This window comes from Mycteria americana, chromosome 1 (assembly GCF_035582795.1).
Source record: "Mycteria americana isolate JAX WOST 10 ecotype Jacksonville Zoo and Gardens chromosome 1, USCA_MyAme_1.0, whole genome shotgun sequence".
In the NCBI taxonomy this organism is placed as follows: Eukaryota; Metazoa; Chordata; class Aves; order Ciconiiformes; family Ciconiidae; genus Mycteria; species Mycteria americana.
In genome coordinates, this window is record NC_134365.1 from 67349631 (window position 1) to 67371044 (window position 21414).

The following is a 21414-nucleotide window of genomic DNA, read 5'->3' on the forward strand; positions in this document are numbered from 1 at the left end:
TGCTGGTATCTAAGACATTTCCTTAGGAAAAGGTAAATCCCATTTCCCAAAATTACCTAGCAAATCCCAGGAGAAACCCTTACAAATAAATCAGTATTGATTAAAGGACAAGAAAAAATACACTGAAAATACATCTGTTTTTTCAACAAATAAGAGCAGATGGGGAAGCTGAAGTACCTTGGCCGGTAATTATTGTCCACATGTGATCAGCATGCATGAGTTTCTCTCAAGATCCAAGTACTAATCACAGCACCAGAAGAGATCGTTAGGGTTTTCAGTTTTGTTTGGTGGATCTCATCTCTGGATAAATGACTCTTCAGTGCCATCAGTTCTGCACTGCTTAATCATGAGCAATGTCAAAAGTTCAGGAGGAAGGAGGTTAGGAAAACGGGCAGTGATGCATCCGTATGCAGAGAAAGGGAGAAAGTCAACAACAGAAGGCAAAGTTAGGCAGAGCTACAATGCACGCGGAGACTCCCAGGAGAAGAGAAATAAGACTGCGCTGCTTGTGTACTGACAGCTGGGAATACATCAAGATTGCTGTTCTGTAACCCCAACGAGTCCTGAAGGCATAAAACATTCAACAATTGCCAGGCGCATTCTAACACTGAATGAGTGGCAAGAACAGCATCAGTCGCTCAGAGAAGCTTTAACTCTTTTTTTTTTTTTCTTTTTTAAATTGGGAACTCCTCAGGATATTTAAAAATATATCAAAGGGAATTAATTGGAACAGGGACAACAAACTTACTTTCATTGTTTGTTTAATATTCTTTATCAGTGGCACATGTCACTCAAGCTTATGCTCTATTTGCTTATGCACTCAGGCAGTGAGGACTTTCAGCAAAAATTTCTCCTCCTTGTTATGTCTTTATTTTATCAGGAATAGTGCTTAAGCTTTTGGACTCGAGCTTTAGAAAGGCTGGCACCCAGGGTATTCTTCCCTTCCCGCTTAATCCCAGGCAAATGAATGAAGTCACAAGGTACAAGCCAGCACAGCTCCTGGGCTCTTGCTCCTGAGAGTCCAGATCACATTGCAAGGATTCTTTAAAAATTGGCAATGCAGCTAATCCCAGCACTGCCAAAAACCATCTTACTCCACACCACTTGAATAGACAAAAGCCCAAGTTATTCTTAACCAGCAAATTAATACTGAAAAGAGTGAGTCAGCACAAGCAGTTCTTTATGAGGGCTTCCTCGCCTAGAAACAAAAACAAGTCAGCAAAGTTATGCATTTTTTAAAAAGTAGAGGCCTCACAAAACTAACATTTTCTCAGTTCAGAGAGCTGCTAGTCCAACGCCCTGCCTCTGGCAGTGGCACTCACAGGTGGGTAACACCCAAGAAACGGGGATGTTCCATGACGATGCTTTCCCCGGTGTCCCCTCCCAGCCCCCTGTATCAGGGAGTTGAGGAACTTTCGGAGCTGGGTGCTGGGTCTGGATCTTCCGGCACAAGCAGCACTGATGGCCCCATCCTCCATGAAATCTGTCTCACTCCTCTTTAACCCCAGGTATACCTCTGGCCTCCACAGCCGTCCTGTCAGCACATTCTCACAGAATACCCTGTACAGGGGGGGTACATAAAGGGCTTTGAAACGCTACCTCGGCACAAATAAGGGGTCATTATTTCACAGACCTTATGTAAGAACGAGCACTGACAGATCCCGATTTGATTAATTACTGCCTCGAGATTACAGAGCGCAGCTGAAAGTACACCCTCTTTAATTTTCTATTTGAGGCCCTGCAAAGGACCCTTTCTGAAAGAAGGAGCTGGGAATTTGAGTGTTTATAACATGGCACTCTGTATTTATGCAACAGTCCCTTGGTTATGCTCCATTATCCCGCCTGGCCTTTTTTTAACCTCCCTACTGTCCATTGTTTGCCTCGGTTATTCACAGCGGAGCTAAATGCCTGAACCTTGCCAAAGAAAACGGTGTCATGCATGTGTCGGATCACAGGGTTGCATCCCAAGTCATTGTTCCAGGCTCATTAACAGGAAACACAACCAACCGAAGCTGCTTTTGGTAGCTTGCAGGTATATTCGAGGGCAAGAACAGAGGACAAGGAGCTGAAGATTACCTTGAGAAAACAGCACCACAACAAAATGTATTTATCCTGCACTGTTGACCTTCCTATTCTATTACAGGTGGTGCTTACAAGGAGTGTGAGCTTGGAAACACAATCATTTTATGAGCAATTATAGGATTATAGCAATTTAGGATTATAAACCATATTTCAGGAAATAAAAGGGTGAATCTTACCATGGCCACCTTTGGTTTCACCTGCAGGAGCGAGTGGTTTGTTGGCCACTGCATGAAACAAGAACCACAGGAAAGTGTTTGGTGGTAACTAAGTAGTAGATGAAGTTGAATGGCAGATTTATAATTAAACCTTTTTCTGTTAATAAGGGCACTCAGAATCAGTCTACACAGGACAGGTCCTGCTGCCTGCACTCAAAGCTTTCTTTGACAGATAGGTGGTATCAGGCTACCAGGATACTATCTATCCCTTTCACAGCATGAGGAGAGATTTGGTAGGATTATAAGTCACAGCTTGCTTTATTTTTCTGTCTCCAAGACGTAAAGCAAGCCATTTTCTTTCTTTTCCGAAGTTCTGTGAACAGGGAAAGTGGATGCACAGGGCAGAGAAAACCACTTAATAAGCATCCGCATCTAACTCTACAAAATAACGCCCTCACAAAACCACTGTAAAAACTACGTGAAAATTAGTAAAAAAGTTTTGTCAGCAAACACCCATGGATGACAACCTCCACAGTTTTGTACCTTCCAGACGGCCTCGTGCCGCAAAGCCAGGCTTTACACTTCAGTATGGTCTGCTGTTATTTTTTCCCACCACAGCCGGTGGTGACAACAGTCTCCAAGCCCACCTGCACGCTACCTTTATTGCCTGTTAAGAGAAACTCTGCAGTGGACCTCTTTTACAGAGATTACACCTTGGTCCACATCAGCCTGAAGTGAGCAGATGTAGGCACTTGTACAAGGAATAGTGAGATGGATATGAACACGGTATGAATGGAAACGTGTGTGTAAGCGTCAGAAAGAAAAAACAGAACAAGGGTTAAAGGCATGGCCAGCAGTGATACTGAAGGGCACCACTTGCAGTCAATCCAATGGTGGCCCACCGATGGCCTTCACGTACAAACATGCACTGCTGATTTTCCAGAGACCGTACCAAGAGGACAGGAATTCAGAAGCAAGGACAGGCTCGCTCTCCACCCTGCTCAGCCTAAAGCCCCGGAGATCCTGCAGCTCTCTCCAGTCTAGATAGAGCACAGGCAAGTAAGCGCCTTCACAGGAAAAGCATTAACACCTGACTGCTTACAGAAACCGTTAACACGTTTTTAAAGAGGTCCAGATAAGACACAAGTGTACACTGGAGTTTGATTTGAAGCAGGTCAGCAACATCTAATAAAATTTCCCGTTTTTCAGAACATTATGCTATTATACAATAATTAGGATTAAGGGCAATCTGAAAACTTTTCCTGAAAGCAGAAGGAAACAACACATTTTTAAGCAAACCTTTCCACCTCTCAAGACAAAAAAAATCATTAGCACTGTCAGCAAAGGAGGGAGAAAAATTTATGAGGGTGGCTAGGCACCAGCAAGCTGGAAAATCTCCCTTCAGCAGGCTTTTCTGGAAACAGGAGGGAGAAAAGAAAAACACCTCCCAGTGGGCAAAGTAACAAATGTATATTCTAAGCCTAATTTAGAGCTGGTTCTAGCCAGCTGAAGGAAACTTTCAGAATAAAGGAATGTAAATAGAGACATTTAGAGTGACTGTGCTAATACTACCCTGAACTGTGATGAGAGAGCTCTCCTGACAGAGGAACGGTTCTGCCATCTCTCTATCACTCCTCTGCTGCACTTTGTTTCTCAGGCAGCTCTGACTCCCACAGTTATCTCCGTGGGCTGCTCTGGCATCACATTCCTACAGCTACTTTTCAAAAAGCAGGGATTGCATGAAGGTACATTAAGATGAAGACACCACTAGCAATGGCCACACTGAATACTTCACCGTATTCCCTTACTCATTCTTACTCTAGAAATTAAGCCATTGCTGCAAGTACCAGCATAACGTTAGTAAGAAGACAAATATATTTATAACACAGGCTTTATTTAATCAGTGCAAATGCCAAAAGAAACTTCTGTTCTTCAGTAGATTGAGTGGGGTAAGTCTGCCAATGCAGTCACTGGGCAGCACAGGACAACATCATGAGGGAGGAGGCGAGATCATGGAAGGACGCTGCATGCATTGTCACAGTCAACACTGCAGTCACTTAAATCACTTCACTGTCTAGGATAATTGTCAAAGCACAATCACAGGTTCCCTATTGTATGCATGAAGAAAATTAGACAACTACGAGGGAAAGCAAGCTAATAACACTGAAGAGAGTTCACTACCCTCTAAGAGAACTTTGTCACTATGGCCAGGCTGCTAAAAGGTGCTTCCTGCAGTACATGCTTCGTAGCAGTGATTCCTCTCTCAGACTTATCTTTTTCCATCTTTCTTCAACACAGAGTTGGAGAAAGTTGTCTCACTTGGTAACCTGGAGCTACCTCCCTCCAAGAGCTCAGTAGTCAAACCTCTAGCCACGGACATGGGAGATCCACACCGAAGACCACACTCTCTCTGAGGGATGGAGACAGCCTTTGCTGAGGGCTGTCACCTCACAGCCCTCAGAGGAGAGACTAGGGTTCTGGTCTCTGTCCCAATTAATATTTAAGTATTTCTTATTAAACATTAATTGAAATAGGAACTAGAACTAGTTCCCTATTCCCAGCTGAGTGGCTTAGCCTTTAGCCTACAGTCATTCTTATGAGCTTCCTCACTCTCGCTCTCCCTGACCCACAAAATACTAACTATCCCCCAACAAAGTGGAACAGCTTCATCTGAAGGAATGAAGAGCCTGCCAACTGACTGCTAGGGCACTTTCTTCAGAGGGAGAAGTGGATTCATAATCCCTCAGGCAGAGAAGAAACTGGAGCCCCAAACCTTGCCACAATCACAGAACCAGAGTGTGGAAGAGCATCACTAGGTGATGAGGTCAGCTAGGAAAACATCTGCTTGGCAATCCCAGTAGCACCTACAGCAGTGCTCAATATCCAGCAACAGTGCAGTAATAGACCTCAGTCCAAGTCAGAGGTGTTCCTGAATGAGTCTGGAAACAGACCATTAGATGGGCAGAAAATTTCACAGGTAGAAACTTAGGCACTTAATGACCGCAGGAGCCTCCAGGAATAGATGACAATTGAATGTGTTAAGGATCTCAGTTTTGGACCTAACTACATCCTACATTAAATAGGAAGTGTTGTGTACCCAAATCCTGTTATAGTCTAACCCTAGAGCAAGAAAACAAGAACCTAACATTAGTGTGGGTATTAGCTAGCTATGTGCTCACATTTAAAGCTTTTAGGTTTTTTCTCTCATTTTCGACAATTCAGAATAAAGCCTAACTCTTCAGACTGAGAAAGTATAATTTCTAAATAGGAAATAGCCAATTAGGAAATTTTTGAAGATTTATTTAGTATAAAAATACCAATTCTTAATTTTATTTTTTTTTTAGATAAAAGTCAACTTGAACACAATGCTTGTGAATTTTTTCCATTTCTCATGTATTTTCAGCATGCAGATGTAGCCACTTAGCATGAGGTTACATTTCTGAAATGGCCATAGCTAACAGTAAAAATTATAGTTATTCACCCAGCACAAGTGCTCACGCTTTGCATCAGACATAGGTCCCCCTCAAAAAGAGCCCAAGCTATCACGCCCATACATTTCCTCATTAGCATGAAGTACAAGATCTTTCTACAGCTGAAGTGAATAGAAGTTTAGCTATTGATTTCAAGGGCAGCAGGGCTGCACAATTTCATCCTAGATTTTCTTTTCACCTGGTTTCAGCACATAATGCCTCATCAATTTATATTTTTCTCCCCATTCAGTTTTCCAGTGCCCTCATCCCTATTTTTGCCCTCTGGAAGCGCAGGTGTGTGCAGTTGCCATGGCCCCTTAACACTGCCATCACATAAACCTCCCTGTTCATCTGTTATCTACTGGACTGCAGATACCCAGGTGCTGATTTCTTTCTGCAAGGCTAGCAGCTGCTGCAGTGACATTTAGTAGCACAGACTATGAGTTTTAACCCTTTGCTTCCCGACTTTCTTATGTTATTCCTCCTTCTTTTCACTAGTCTTGTTGGGAAGAAAGAACTGACCCATACCTGCCAACGTCTTCACGCATAAAAGCATTCATCTACCCACCTCACACAGCTCCTAATTGTAGTCAAAACTCAAACCACACTATCATCTTTCATCTCCATTTCTGCAGCTTCACCTGCTTCCCTCTTTGCTTCATATTTTCTCCCTTCAGTTGCCACCTCTTTTGAGTCAGATGCCCAGCTCCAAGGCATTGAGCTTTCTCATGAAGGAGGAACATGATCTTATCACAAGAACTTTCTGCTCCAGCTTCTGAGCTGGATCATTTCTGCTTGCATAACCACCTCTGTCAGTTATCAGCTTCTCAGAGTAGTGATTTCATCTTCTTTATCCGTCTATAAAGTGCTTATGGTTACCATAAGGAAAGATTTTTCAATGGCACAAATGGAAGAACTAGTCACTTATCTCCCGACTATAAGTAAACACAGTGTTTTTAAATAAGAAAAAACAAGCACCTGAGAATTAGAAAATGATAAAATATTGTATTTTTAAAAAATTTTTCTTTAATATTTATTATAAAGTCAGGTGGTTAGAAAAGGTTAAATGAGCTAATAACCAGACTGATCTCTCCACACAGAGAGGCCACCTACCATGAACTCTGTGATTCATAACATACATGAAATTTGGTCTCTGCTAAAAAATGATCTCTCTGGCCTCACTTCTAAAATTAGTGTATTTTCTGGTTCAGATTACAGCAGTTTTAAGAATCTCCAAATAACACCCTACGTCCCCTGTCTGAGGTCTTGGTGGGAGAAAAGAATGAAAAGGGCTACCTGCCTTCCAAAATTTGCATTTTCTTTGGTTAGATGACAGTTAATATTCCTATCCAAAACTCTAGGGATTTTTATTACATCAAAAATAATGCTGCTGGTGTTTTAGTCTTTTGATCATTTTAACATGAATCTAGACAGCCATCTGTGTACAGAGATTCCTGGTTCAACCTTCAGCATCAGGGCGAAACAAATGCTCAAATTCTTCAAAAATATGTCTTTTTCTAGTAATGAGCATTGAAATCAGTTTGTTTGCTTTCCCAGACTGAGATGCATAATCTCCAGAGACCTGAGCCTGATACATTCCCTTTTATAGCAAGAGGGATCCAGGTCAAGCTGCTGGGCAGACATCAGCTGTGACTATACGGCAGATACTTGCAAAAAGGCATGAATTTTTAAGCTCTGGGGCTACGGAATTCCCAAGATTCCTAAAAGCCATCAGCATTCATGCGAGAGTATTCTGATGATTCACAAAATGCTCATACACATTCATACGGCTATGGATTTCTCTGCAAATTCAGAAGGCAGAACCTATTCAGAAGGGAACTCCCACAACAGACTAGAGAATGGAGGAGCACTGACTGTGTTATTTAGGAGTGTGGTACCAATAACACAGGTCGCTTTTTGAAAACCTAGCAATCAGTCTTCAGTATCATAAGGGACTGAGTGCACAGATAAAGTACCATAAATTTCTGTCATCTATGCAAAAATGGTATTCCCAGAACCACAAAGCAGTTTTTCAAACCTTTTATATTAAGTCTGAAGGTGAAAGGAGTGATTATTTTTTGTTTTAGCTTATAAGATATCTTAGTAAGGTTTAAAAACAACTATAAAGCATAGTCTCTTGGGGGGGTGAAGCAGGGAGGGGAAGAGACAGGATGCAGCCAAATAACTTACATCTAGTATCTATCTTTACATCACTCAGTACAGCTGCTCACATAAAGACCATCCTTTTTTCTTCCATTTTTTTCTCTAACTAGATTTTCAAATATACCGGTTAAAGAGACAAATTACTTTCTCATTGTAGCAATCTACCTGTGGCAGCTTCTAATGGCTGTCTTTACCGCAAAATGTACCAGACATTTCATTAAAAAAATGGGGTTTTTTCACCTTAGTGGTTGTCAAGATTTAGAGTAAGCTAAGTCTGCCTTTTCCTATCAGCAGTACCCAGAACCAAGCAGACAAAGTTCATAAACACTTACAGTAGAAGGGCATCTCATTTCTGCAGGCACTCGGACACCGCAGCCTTAGGATTTATATGTTTAGACCAAGGCATACTGAGCTGGGTACAAGGGTGAGGCTCCTTTGAGCACAAGGTGAAATACCAGTGTAATTCAGTGTGACAAGATCCCTAAGAGCCCGAGGTAGGTGTCAATCACCCTCTATCTCTTATTATATTCAAGTAATTAATCATAATAGTGTCTGGTGTAAGCTTGGTAATGAACTGGCTGCACTAATCCCATTTATGTTTAAATACATTGATCGTAGTTCCACGAAATAAAAATTCAACATAGTCAAGACACTCAGGGTCCAACATCATCTTAATAATAACAGTTTATCAGCCTTATTTTTATTCAAGTGAATTCTTTTCTTGCACTTTAATTAACTACTAGGGCTTGTTTCTATTTAGCATTGAACAGGAAATAATTGCAGCTGGTCTTACGCTAGGGGTTACTATTATCTCCAAAGAAATGAGGACAATCAATATTCTAGGGAGGACAGGTACTGAAACTGCCTCCTGAATAACTTACAGATCAATAATCATGATAGAAAATGGAAGGGAGATTTGCATTTGAAGGAATCTCAAGGAGACCCCAGAGGAAGGAATCGAGTACAGACGAATGTGTATTCTCTAGCTTGGCTGTTCATCTGTGACTGAACCCCAGGTCATTCAGGTTCTGCTCACCTGCGATCTTTAACCAAATGGTTAGGTAGGTGTGTCAGCAGCTGGTTGCCTGCTACCAGAGAAGCTTTTAGGATATGATTTTAGGATGAGTAGATATAAACTTTTTTTTTTTTTTTTTTTTGGTTAACCACCGCAACAGCAATTACAATCACATATTTTATTTGGATCTTGTGATTAAATAGCATATATTTACTTCTTACTGAAACCTGACTTGTATTATGGGCAAGTCCAGTGCAACCATTAAATAAGAATGTTCAACGGGAGTAAAGGACCCAGTCCCAGGGATACTCTGTCCCAGGGGTTTCTGTAGGTTAAGAGAATGCCATTCCACTCAGCTACAGAAAACACGATAATCTTTGTTAATATGTTGAATTCACATGAAAGAAGTGTTTTCCAGAATCACCTAGGAAAGATCTCTTCCAGCAGGTGGACAGTGGGGAGAGCCCCTAAGTCCAAGCATTCCTGGGGAAAGCAGGAAAGATGTGGGGTTGCTTCCAAGTGCTGCCTTTCCCTGCATGTAGCTGCTCTCCTTAGAAAACTGACTCTGTAGAGGTTTGTAAGAGAAACAGTAAGACCGCTATGAATGAGGTATGAATGTGTGTGTGTGAAAGCACTAGAAGAAAGGGCAGAAGGATAAAAGAAAAGCGTGCATTGAAGGCACCTCGATGAACGGGCCATCAAGATCACAGCAGAGTCACATGCAACTTCTCCGACACCCAGATTGCAAAAACAGCCTACACCCAAGGAAGGAGAGACTAGAGAGCAACAAACAGATCAGCAGTGCTGCACAGTGACTCACACTAGTGGGACAAGCCAAAGAGGCAAAAGATTTCAATAAATGTCAACTCCTTACGGGCACAAAAGGCACAAAGAAATGAGCACATAGTCACAAACCTACGAGGAACCCAGGACAGGTGATGAGGACTTGATACTCAGTATCCCTTATCCTCCATTTCACCACAATTAGTGCTGGCCAGAGTGGTGGGACGCACACATCTAAGGGAGCGTATGAGAACGTCAGCAAGAGCCAGATTGCTAGTAAAGCTGAAGGAAACAGAGTCACCTTCGTCTTGTGTATGGTCTTGTGTTGAGCTTTGCTACATGGATTGTGCAAACTAACCATCAATACGGAAAGAATAAATTAGTAAAATTAGATCAGTTCTCCACTAACTGGGATATGGAAGCAATAGTAAGTAAAAAAACATCTGTCTAAACTTCCAGGTATCAAGGAAAAAACCTAAATTATTAAATATTACTAATTTCTCCATTGAAATTAATCAGTAACCACTGTGTCCCATGTGACCAATAACTATATTTGGCTTCCTTACTGTTGCTCATTTTCTAAACGTGATCATGCATTTTAATTCTGCTCTACAGGAGAAGAAATCTGGTGAAAGCTTCATCTAATCTTAGCCAATCCAGAACAGCTGAGAAACGACGTGAATGTTGAGAAAGAGAGGAGTTGCACGAATATCAGAAGTGTACAGAAAATGTGTTTATGTAAAATTCACTTATATGTAGGTGTTATAAAATACAATGCAAAATGCTAAGAGTATTTGGGAAATTATAGCTTCCTGAATTGGGTTTTACTATATTTGTAGGGGTTTTTAATTGTAGCTTAAAAGTTTTTTAAAAAGTTACATTTTTTCCATTCCAAAACACGGCCCTCTCAGGCCAGGTGGTTTCTGGGATGATCACAGACTGGTAGGCGAGCATTTTTACTTCTTGTAGTATTTTCATGACTCAGAGCCATGCCATCCATGATACTGCAAGAAAATTCAGCCCCTTCCTCCCTGTATACCCCCATTTACCTCTTTCAAGTCTTGGACAATAGCAGTGAGTCTCTCATTCTCTGCCTGAACGTTGGTGACCACAGCCCTGCTCTGCTTCAGCTCGTTCTGCATCTCCAAAATCTTCCCGAGGTAATAAGCTTCTTTTGATGCAGACTCCTGGAGGAGAGTCTCTTCGCGTGTTTCACCATCTTCAGCCACTTTGCGGTGAATCGAGAAGGACTGTCCAAATGCCTGCAAGAGGAAAAAGGTGCACAGTATAAAACTACTCAAGCCCTAGAAAAATTATCAACAATCATGAGCAGCTGCATAGCCAGCGGGAATGAAATAGACCTGTGAGTCCCAAACTCTGACCTAATAAATACTGCCTGAGCAGCTTCCTAGCAGCTGAGGGCCACCATCTCATTTAGCTGAAATGAAGCATCTTGAAGCTGTTCTCATTTGCAGTATGGATTTATGGCCCCTATCCAGACGACCTCCACTGAGATCAAGATGGTGCTCTGCTAACTAGCCATTAATTAGTGCCAGTGTTTAAATCTCCTGCATGAGTCCAGCTGATAATTCATCAGCTCCTTTCATCGCTAGTTCTGCAAAATAAATGTGTGGTTTGTTTTGTTTTAAAGAGCATAGATAGCTGACAAATCCTTCTAAATTGCTTTCCATTTTCAACATTCATTTATTATAGGAGCCGACTCCATGGTATGGACAAAAGCTTCTCATAACTTGAAAGAAAGATAAACGAGCTGAGTATCACGTTTTGTACTCAGTATTTTCTAGTTCTGCTGAAAAGAAACAATATTTAAGCATTCAAGAAGTTTCTAAATACATAGGTAATTTTCAGTGATTCTCTTCCTCTTCTTGCTACTGGCTTAGAGTTATCAGCTTAATAAGGCAGTATTTCTCAGTGATAATTTCTGATGTTATTTTGGACAGTTCTGAAGCAACCTTGAAGAAAGCAAAATACAAGCCACAATAGTAGAAGCGATGGAGATATCACTTAGCTATGAAAGACAGAGAAGAAAAACATGCAATAATATAACAACAAAAATAACATAATAACCCCAAAAATATAATAATAATAATAATAATAATAATAATAATAATAATAATAAAGTAATAAAATAATAAATAAGGTAAAATAAAAGCAAAACCTGTTTTGTTTGTATTACTTTTAAAAACAGACATTTGATTGAAAATTAAACGTCCTAATTCTGGAAAAAGCCAAAAGAAGGCCTCTAATGTTAAGAATATTTAGCCTAACATAGGCAAAAGCTCTCTCACATATCTTAATTCAAAGAGAGTGAATTTGAAAGACCATGATTTTAATTTTTTTCCCCCCAGTATAGGAGGGAAAAATATGTCATGGTAATATATGTTCTTTCAGTGGGAAATTCTCCCCAGAAGCCTAATTTCTACCCAGTCCTATGAAACCACAAAGCAGAGTATACATTTGTACCCACTGGAAGCAGTGGCCTCCTTTGCCTTCCCATAGATAAGAACTACTTGCCAAATGAAATCCATTGTTTTACTGCCGCTATTTATAGCCTTTCAGAACACGTTCTAGTTTTACTGGCACTAGAACCGAAGCAGCCCCTTAGAAACTTCAAAGCAAAACCTTGTTCAAAAACTTTTTAGCTTTTAAGTCTACTTCACTTAGAGAATCCTGTGAACTCAGCATTAAAGGATTCTAAAAATATTCAATAATGTATTAACCCAGCTGTCTTCTCAAAAGACTGCAAGTTGCTGAAATAGCAAGCATCAGCAACTTGCCGGATAGGATTTTCCAAATAACAAGAAATTCAATTTAATGAAAGTGTTAAGCACTGATTCAGTCACTATATCTGTGAATCCAAGACGACTGTTTCAGGAACACTGCTAATAAATTATATCTTACTCTACATACTTATATTCAGTGGCTCACTGTTCCTAATTAGAGACTGAGGAAAAAGCACCAGTCTAATAAAGACCCTACAAGACCAATGTAAAGGCCACATATCCAGGGGAAAAATCAAAACACAGCAGAAGAGCAGGTAGGACTGACAGTGCTGGAGAAGCTCATGAAGAAATGGGAGCTGGAGCTCTCTCTACCAGAGAACTACAGTTAAATAGTATGGGTAAATACAGTACAGGGTGATGATGGCCTTCCAGGTGCATACTGTATTTTCCTCAAATGTACTTTGAAGGTGCATTTTAGCACGTGTGATACTAAACGTTGAGAATGGCCACGAATACAGATTCTGGGGAGGGTGCATAGATAACAGAAAATTACTGTGTACTTAACACTTCTTGTACCTATGACTACAGAAAATGTCAGAGAAAATAATTTAAACATTTTTTCCTATGAAACCTAATTTGAACATTACTGTATATTATACTATTCAATTTCTTTCTTAAACTGCTATCAATGTGTTAAAAATCAGGGGAAGGAAAGAAAGGAAGCATAGTTCTCTTTCCATACCGATGGAAATTATGCAGATCCATGCAACAAGGAGAGGAAGACAAGATGTCTTTTAATTAAAAAGCAAGCAAAAAGTCCTGCTTCTGTATTTCATGGTCTGTATAGAACACCAAAAAGTTTAAACTTTCCAGACATACCCACTTCAGGCCTTCCATGAGATTGATCACTTTTAAATTAAGCCATACATCAATGTTTTTCAGCTGGTAGCCAAATATTTGTTCTACTTTGATTTTATATTTTAGTACTTTGCCTAATATGTTTACTTATTTATAAAACCTTATAACCTTGCTATGATACAGATATTTCAGTTAACTGTGCATACTTATTTCACTGAAGCCATCCCTGTAGTGGGAAAAGTTAGCCACCTGAAAAACTTTTCAGGTCAACTAATTTTATAACAGGCACAACTGTCTTCCAACAACCACCGGTTTCCAGGTCTGGATGTGACAATACGCCTTACACCACCACTTCGCACGGACATCCACAGTCAGCCAGCAACACGAATGGGCTGGAGCCTGGGAGAGCTGGAACAGCCCACTTCAGCCTTCACCATTACCTCCTGAACACGTTGGACAGGAAAGAGTCAAAAGGTCCCCAGGAGCTGGGAAATCCACAAACTGCAGGAGCATTTGGCACAAACGCAGGCATTTATATGTATGAGCTGGATGCAGCTGGCACTGGCATCAGGTATGGAAGGAAGAAACAGCAGATGAAGGTCAAAACATGAGAAGGTGGCAACCTGGACTGCAGGCTAAAGAAAGTTCACTTGTGTTTGGGTCAAGTGTTAGATACAAACTGGTTTGCTGAACATGTCTTATGGTATTGTCTATGGGAAAATACCAGCCTGCTATAGAAGCCTGGCTGGGGAAATAGCTCTCCTTTGATACGACGTGACACTGAGGGAGAGGAAGAAGTACCATGCAAACGCAGAGCAGGTGTTCCCTGTGCTCACCACTGAAGAAGATATCAATATTTTGTTCAGATGTTTATAGTGAAGGTATATAGTTTGGCTCCTGGAGAGATGCTGTTTCTGCCTAAAAGTACTTTGTCACCTATATTAGTATCACACCAGCTTCTCCCTAAACCAAATCTCAGGTGATGCCAGGTGGCACAAGCAGGGCCAGGGTCTTCCACGCTTTTCCATCTTTTCAACTGGACTGGGACAAGTACATCAACATAGGCAATAGAGTTCTCTGAGCAAACTGTGAAGAAGTAACTACAGAAGCAAAGACCCATGGTTATAACTGTGGGAACGGTGCACAACTCACTTGCGTTGTTTCTCTGATAGTATTTTGGATTGGTGCTGTACTGTATCTGGCAGACATATTAGTTAATTATCACAGTTCTTTTCAGTATGCTGCTGCCTTGCTTGGTGTGACTACTCATTAAAACCACTTAGAAATGGCTACTGGTCCCTTGGTGGCTCTTAGTTTCAGCAATCACATTTAGAGATTTTCTGACAAAGCACATCATCTGCCAAATTCAAATCGGGACTCGGAGGGGGCTGCATAGTCCTTTATGGCTTCTACTCCCTTGAGAAACCTCCTCCCAGTGCAGGAACAATAGCTGAAGTAAGCTACAAAGACTGTCCTAACAGAGACCAATCTGAATTTCACCTTATACTAGTCCCATCACTTCTCTCCAGACTTTGCTTGAAAGGATGTTGTTGACTGAGTTAGGAGATACTTTTTTTGTAAGCTGGTCATAAAAGCTGAGTAACAAGATGCCATTAAACACTGTATATATATTCTGAGACCTGACAATTGTATAATAGTATCATGACTTTTCAGGGGTGTCTTAAAATTTGAACTCTGAGAACGATAAAATAATGATCAATATTTGTTTGAGTGCATGATAAAGGATGGCATCAGTGGGCACACACAGGTAAGAGGTCAGTCTGATCATGGAGAAAGGTGTAACTTTTGAGGAAAAGGCCATTTACCATTGAACTCTAAATAACCTCAGATGGAAATTCCAGTGTCAGAACCAAACTAGCATGAAAGAAATAATGCAGTGAATAAAATGGGCACAGATTTGTAAAAGAGGAATAGAAAAATGACTGTTCCAAATAACATATATAAGAATATTTATATGACAAATAAAAACAGCAATAGAAAGCTAATGTGCAGTGAGTGACATGAAATTATGTCTGTAAAACAAAAATCATATTTAGCACTTGAAAAAAAAAGGAAAAAAGGAAGCAGCTAGATGTCTAATTTAGGTGTAGAAAGCAGCACATATGCAAAAGATCAACCAAAACCATGTTTGTGGCACAACTTGATTTCCCACTTATCACTTAACATTCCCTTAGTCACTTGCAATTCTGTGTATCTCCTTCAAATAAGAGAATTTTTTTTTTTAAATTAAGCTTACTATATATTTTTTTCCTTCACAATTCATTAACCAAAGCTCAAGGTTCTCTGACATTTTTCTGCTAAGGAACAATCAGTGGCAGGCATTGGTCTGTGAGTAAATCCCCTCTAGGTAAGGCTGAGCAGGGGAGCGAGTGGCTGAGTAGACTCTATCCCTTCCCTCAAAACCAGCTGGGACAAAACTGCCCCTCTGTAAGATGTGATGTGGCTCTATTTAGACACATTATTTCCTTAACTTACCTCCAATATTTTACATTCTGCTCACCTGAACACTGCTGAAATCAACCTGCACATAGCAGTTCCTTTGCAGGTAAACCTAAGCCAGCATTCAGCCTAACTGGGAATCTCTCTCTCCGTGGGCTTTCTTACAGGCATATGCTCAGTGCTCGGTTCTGATCACTTGACTGTTTGTCATTCCCTGCTCCCTCACACTTTGGGCACACAGATTGTCCAGGGTGTTGGACAAGGACTGTGCTTTACACTTGAAGAACACAGTAGGTAGCACTGAATCTAAACCCAACTTGTGTTTCTTGGCAGCGTTGCAGTGCAACAGCAAACAACAACGCCCTCGCAGAAGTGACTGATGGGTTCCAGTGATATTATATCTGTTTTCTTAAAAGGTGGGAAATTTTTATGCCTCTAAAATTTATTCATAATTTAGATTAAATCTTTATGTAGTTGACATGACCTCCTGATGTTCATTGAAGACAGCTGAGAGAGGTCAATAGGTTTCCTTTTGGAATCCAATACTGAAGTGATGAAAGTCTTCAAATGCAAATAATAGGCATATTGCAACCAAAACACAGACAGATGCATGTTTAGTCAAAATAATGAGAGTAAAAGGAATTTAATAGGTATCGCATGCATGTGAGATGGACAGCCCATGCAGGGAAGCAGATTGAGAACACAGAAACAGATTGAGAACACAGCCTGAATCAACATGGGCATATAGGCAAGAAAAGTAGACCATGAACTTTTGGGTTGACAGGCTAGCTGAAAACAGCTTGTTGTTTTACAGCTAAGTGTTCCATTTGTCCAATCCTTCTTGTGTTCAAGAAAGCAGGATGCTGAACTCCCCTGCAGAGAGGTAGAAGATAGAAAGATGCTGGATCCCATCACTAATTCCTCTTTCAACTCAGAACAGCAAACACAGTTCCTAGGCTTAACTAGTTTCCTGGTCAAACAGAATGTGAGATAATTGATTAAAATGCAGTTGTACCCAAGCAACTGTCTAAGCATTGGTCATTTCATAATTTCCAGACTCAAGATGATCAGTTTTATGCTCTATGCCACACAACATGAATAGGATTTTCGTGTGTTTGTGTTTTGTTTTTTTTATTTCAGTGTAACAACATACAATTTACTTCATATGCCCCATCTTGGAGAAAAAACACTAAATGTTTTGTACTCGGTTTGAAGCAAGCTGACAAACTGGGGTTTCCTTACATGTTCTCATGAGATTGGTCCACCTTCTGAAAAAGGTGAGAATTAAACTTTAAAAGGACAGTTGGTTTCAATTCATGCTTTGCTACAGACACTTGATATTACCTTAAGGAACTTGTTCCTCAACTTCCCATTTGAAAAATGTAGAGGACAGTATCTGCTACGCAGTGAAAAGGCTTTATGATACACCCATTCACGATCAGAAATACAATATACTATAGTTATGAGCACAGTGTAGGTAACTATGATAAAGCCACAAATGTTACCTGAAGATGCTATTTTATTACCTCCTAAAGGCAAAAAGCATTTAACTTTATTTCCAAATACCAGCTTACTTAATCAACTGAATTCAATAATAATGCAAATGCTGGTGCAATGGTAAAGTCACGAACGTTAATATCTGCATGAGAGATTTAACTTGCAAAAAAGACTTGCAGACCAACGTGCTAGAGGTTTTATCTATGCCAGAAACACTGAGGAGATCAGATACATGGAAAACATAAGTAATACTGAGACTGTTTACAGATGCAGAACAGTAGGACAAATGCAAACAATTCATAGTCTTTTCCCCAAGGAAGCTTTGGATAAAAGCGTGCACAATGTGGATGTCTTCCGTTTGTTCTCAATAGATCCCTATAGTGTCTACGGGCCTGTTGAAATTCATATATCAGATGCTAATCAACAAAGCCTTCGGAAAGTACTGGGGGAAATGAGCATTTACATTCAACTCAGCTACAGAGACGGCCGTGCTTCTGCAGTCCCAGTACATATTGTGCTGATTTCAATCAATATGCCACGGTGTGAGGCCTTAGGCAACCATGCTGCTTTTTTATAAATAAGGAACAAAAATGTTCCTAAATGTGGTGGTTAGGAAATATTTATAGACAAGAAGAAGAAAGTACTACCATGAAAATGAGCATTCAATACTAACCTCCATTGTTCATCAGCAATCCAGTAAAAGGGGGAGTGAATAAGAATTTCCATTTAATTGCCTTTAACAGCACTTTAGATGAGGATTTAAATTCCCCGTCCTGAGCATTCCCTCCAGACACAGAAAACACAAGAAAGGGGAAGCTTGTAACAAAGAGCACCACTTATCTACAACACAACTAATTAGGTTCATGCTGGCAATTTTAAAGCAGCTCTGTTCAAAATGAATATGGCCAATAATTAAATTATTTCTATAAACAAAATAATTCACACATTATTAATGAACCGTAAGGTGGCTTAAAAATTTCCACCAATGTCTATATTGGTGTTTACATGATTTCATACTATTATCAGGCCAACCTCCAACTATTACAAAATTTCAATTAAAACCAATAGAAGCATTACCAGAACAAACATGGAAGACTGTCAAGTATATTCTTTTTTTTAACAAAATGTGTCTGAAATCTGAGATGGAACATGCCTTCCATGGAAGCTCTATTACCTTTGCAGTAAATGGCAAAATCCCATGTGTAACTAAAACTTAATGGGTTTTTTTGCTTTTCTGACTGCTTTTCTTTTTTCTGTTTTTCTAACTATGACATGGCAGAGATAACTGCAATTCTTTCTCCTGCACTTGCTTGAATAATGCTGCAAAAAATGTGTGCCAAAATCCAGTTCTTTAAGAGCTCTTGGCCTGCCAGGACGTTCCAGTTATTTCAATTAGCTCCCCATGTGTAAACTCACATTCCATAGGGAGAGCACATGTACAGTGCATTTGAGGAGTGGTCTAAGCAAAGTCATGTTGCTAGTGAATAATAAAAGCAACTAATGAAGAATACCAGCTGCATTCTACATTGCTGCTACTACTTTTGCAGTAGTTTTCTCCTGGAGAGAAGTTTTGAGGTTAGTATTGTAGAGGGAAAGATTATCTCCAGTTGTAAAGGTAGAACAGGGTGGAGGAAGGAAGGACTCTTTTGTCACATCAAATTAGGACTATCCCAGAGCCACATATAAGGAAGAAGAGGTTGCATGCCCAGAAGAGACGGGAGGAAATAAGGAGTAGGGACACAACTATGTCCTAGACAGAGATGCACGTCAACCAGTGAAGTTGGATGGAGCAAGGAAAGAGAAGGCTGCTTCTTAGAAGATAACACTCTTTGCACATTAGAGTAGAAAAGCAATGGAGAAATCCTGTATCAGTATCTGCTGCAGATGTAAGGAGTATGCCTCAACACATATAAAAAATTATGAGGAGAAAACTGTAATTTTATTGTCATAGTAACTAGGTTTGTGCTAACTTTCAGAACTACTTAAGCACCTGTAGGTTACCTGCTTACTGAATCACCTGAAAGCTTTAAACTAGCTGGGCATCACTTCAGGAGGGATTCTGAGATTTGGTCTCAAATTTAGAAGAAAATGGTATTCTGCTGCTGCAAAACACTCAGATGTGTTTACATACATCCTGGAAGCCATAAAACATCAATTTTATTTAGATCCTCTTCTTTTAATATCTTGCACTACTTTCTTTCCGTTAAAAAAAAAAGCAGAGATCTAAAACTATATATCCTGAGTATATAGTAAGTGGTAGTATTTTTGCTAAGCAGCAAAATGAACTATTTTCTTCTCTAAGAACAGGAAACTCCTCGTTTTGAATAAGAAAACAAGTAATACAGGTACAATCTTGTCTTCAAAGCACTGTAAAATGTCACCCTCGGGCAGAAGTCTTATGCTGAGAATACTTCTCTTTGTTATACAAACAAAAGGAATTAGAAGCCCAAATGGGCATTTCTGCTCTCTACATTTTCACAAAGAAGGAAAAAACCCATATCTCCTTTAAGGTATTTTTTGGACCCCCAGTAAAGTCTCAGATAATCAAAGCAGCAGTATCTTATCCTTGAACTGACATTTAGAGACAAGCATAAAGACTTGCTCTACTCTTCATGTTTCTGAAACTTTTTCAAAATATGTCTTGGTGGCTTGTCTATCTCAATAAGTCACAAGCTAGATGGGGTCCCCAAATGCAGGGGAAGAAGAGAACTGACTACAATCAGCATGTGCAGAGGTAAAAACTAACATCCTCATAAATGCTATTTTTCCCAACAATTTGCCATCCTTTTTGAACCTTTTCATGGACCTCTGAAGAGACTGGTTTCTACAGTTTTTGTAAACGGAATGGGAGAAAAGAGGGGGTTACCTGTCACTCAAATAGAAGCATCTCTTTTGACGCCTTTCCCCTCTCCCCAACAGGCTGAGCATAATGGCTCCATCTCTATGATGGAAAATACCAAACTGGCTGTGACTAGTTCTTCATAATCCTGCTTGGAATATGACCCAAGGACAGACCTGCCGAGCTAACTGCATTCAGATGGGCTTCTCAGGAGGTCCACTCCCAGCACAGGTAAAGGCTCACACTGAGGAGCCATCCAGTAGCATGCTATTTGGGGAAGCAGGAGCCAAAGATGACTGCAAAGAGTTGCAGATAGCTTTTGCAGCCCTGGGTGATCAAGTAGTAAATTAAAAGCATGTTACTAAATGCAAAGCAATGCATGGGAGTAGAAGGAGCAGCCCTAACTCTACAAGCACAGCAATGGGCCCTATTTAAAGCTTATTGTCAATAGCTCTATGAAATGAGCAGCCCAGGAAGACCAGCAGTCGGGAAGGCAAAGAGAGTTTCATTGCTGGGACTGCCTGAAAGGTTTTCTAGAGACGAAACCTCTGTATGTCTACAACCAACCCCTGCTTGAGAGAGAACTGACTTTCAGATTACTCCCAACATTCACTGATGCTTGGAGTCTGAGACTTTTCATGCCGAAGTACATGTTTTACCGCCTGGATTAAGGTAGATGTTTGGGGATCTGGAGCACATGGCATGTAAGAAGAGACTGGGGGAACTGGGTTTGTTCAGCACAAATAGAAAAGGTTAAGGAAAGGGAGATCTACTCGCATTCTTCTGTTTTCTGAAGGGGGATAGAGAAGGCAGGGTCATACCGTTCTCAGAGGTGCACAGGGAAAGTACAGGAGGCAATGAGCACAACCTGAAACCGAGGAAATTCTCACAAGGCAAAGGGAAATTCACCCTGAGAGTGGCGCAGCACCAAAATAAGTGCCCAGAGTGGCAGGGTAATCTCCATCCTTGGAGACATTCAAAACTTGTTTGGGACAAGACCCTGAGCAACACCTAACTTTGAGCTTCAAGTAGGGGGATGGGCAAGATTATCTTCAGAAACCCCTTCCAAACTAAATTATGTTATGATTATGGGAGCAATTCCATATACTGGAAGGACTGGTATGCACTCCACTTCTCATGGACTGTACAGTTGAAAGAGCTATGACTCATGGTTGGCCATTTTCTCTGTTACCTTCAACACCAGTCTAGAAATGAAGATGACCAAAAGCAAGACCATTCTGGTTTTACTGTAATAAACAAATCTGATTATTTAAATATAATGGAGCTTACAGAGACCAGAAATATCAACATTGGGAAAGTTGATTTCAAGCACAAATGGACCTTGATT

General features: G+C 40.4%; 1 protein-coding gene across 9 annotated transcripts in view; it reads right to left on the bottom strand.

Moving 5' to 3' along the window:
- Positions 1-21414, bottom strand: part of BICD1 (BICD cargo adaptor 1) — a 278157-nt gene that overhangs the window by 167892 nt on the left and 88851 nt on the right. For all 9 annotated transcript variants that reach the window (XM_075503786.1, XM_075503732.1, XM_075503742.1 and 6 more), the window contains exon 2: positions 10718-10930. In XM_075503786.1, the coding sequence (XP_075359901.1) occupies positions 10718-10930 (213 nt within the window). The remainder of the gene's footprint in view (positions 1-10717; positions 10931-21414) is intronic.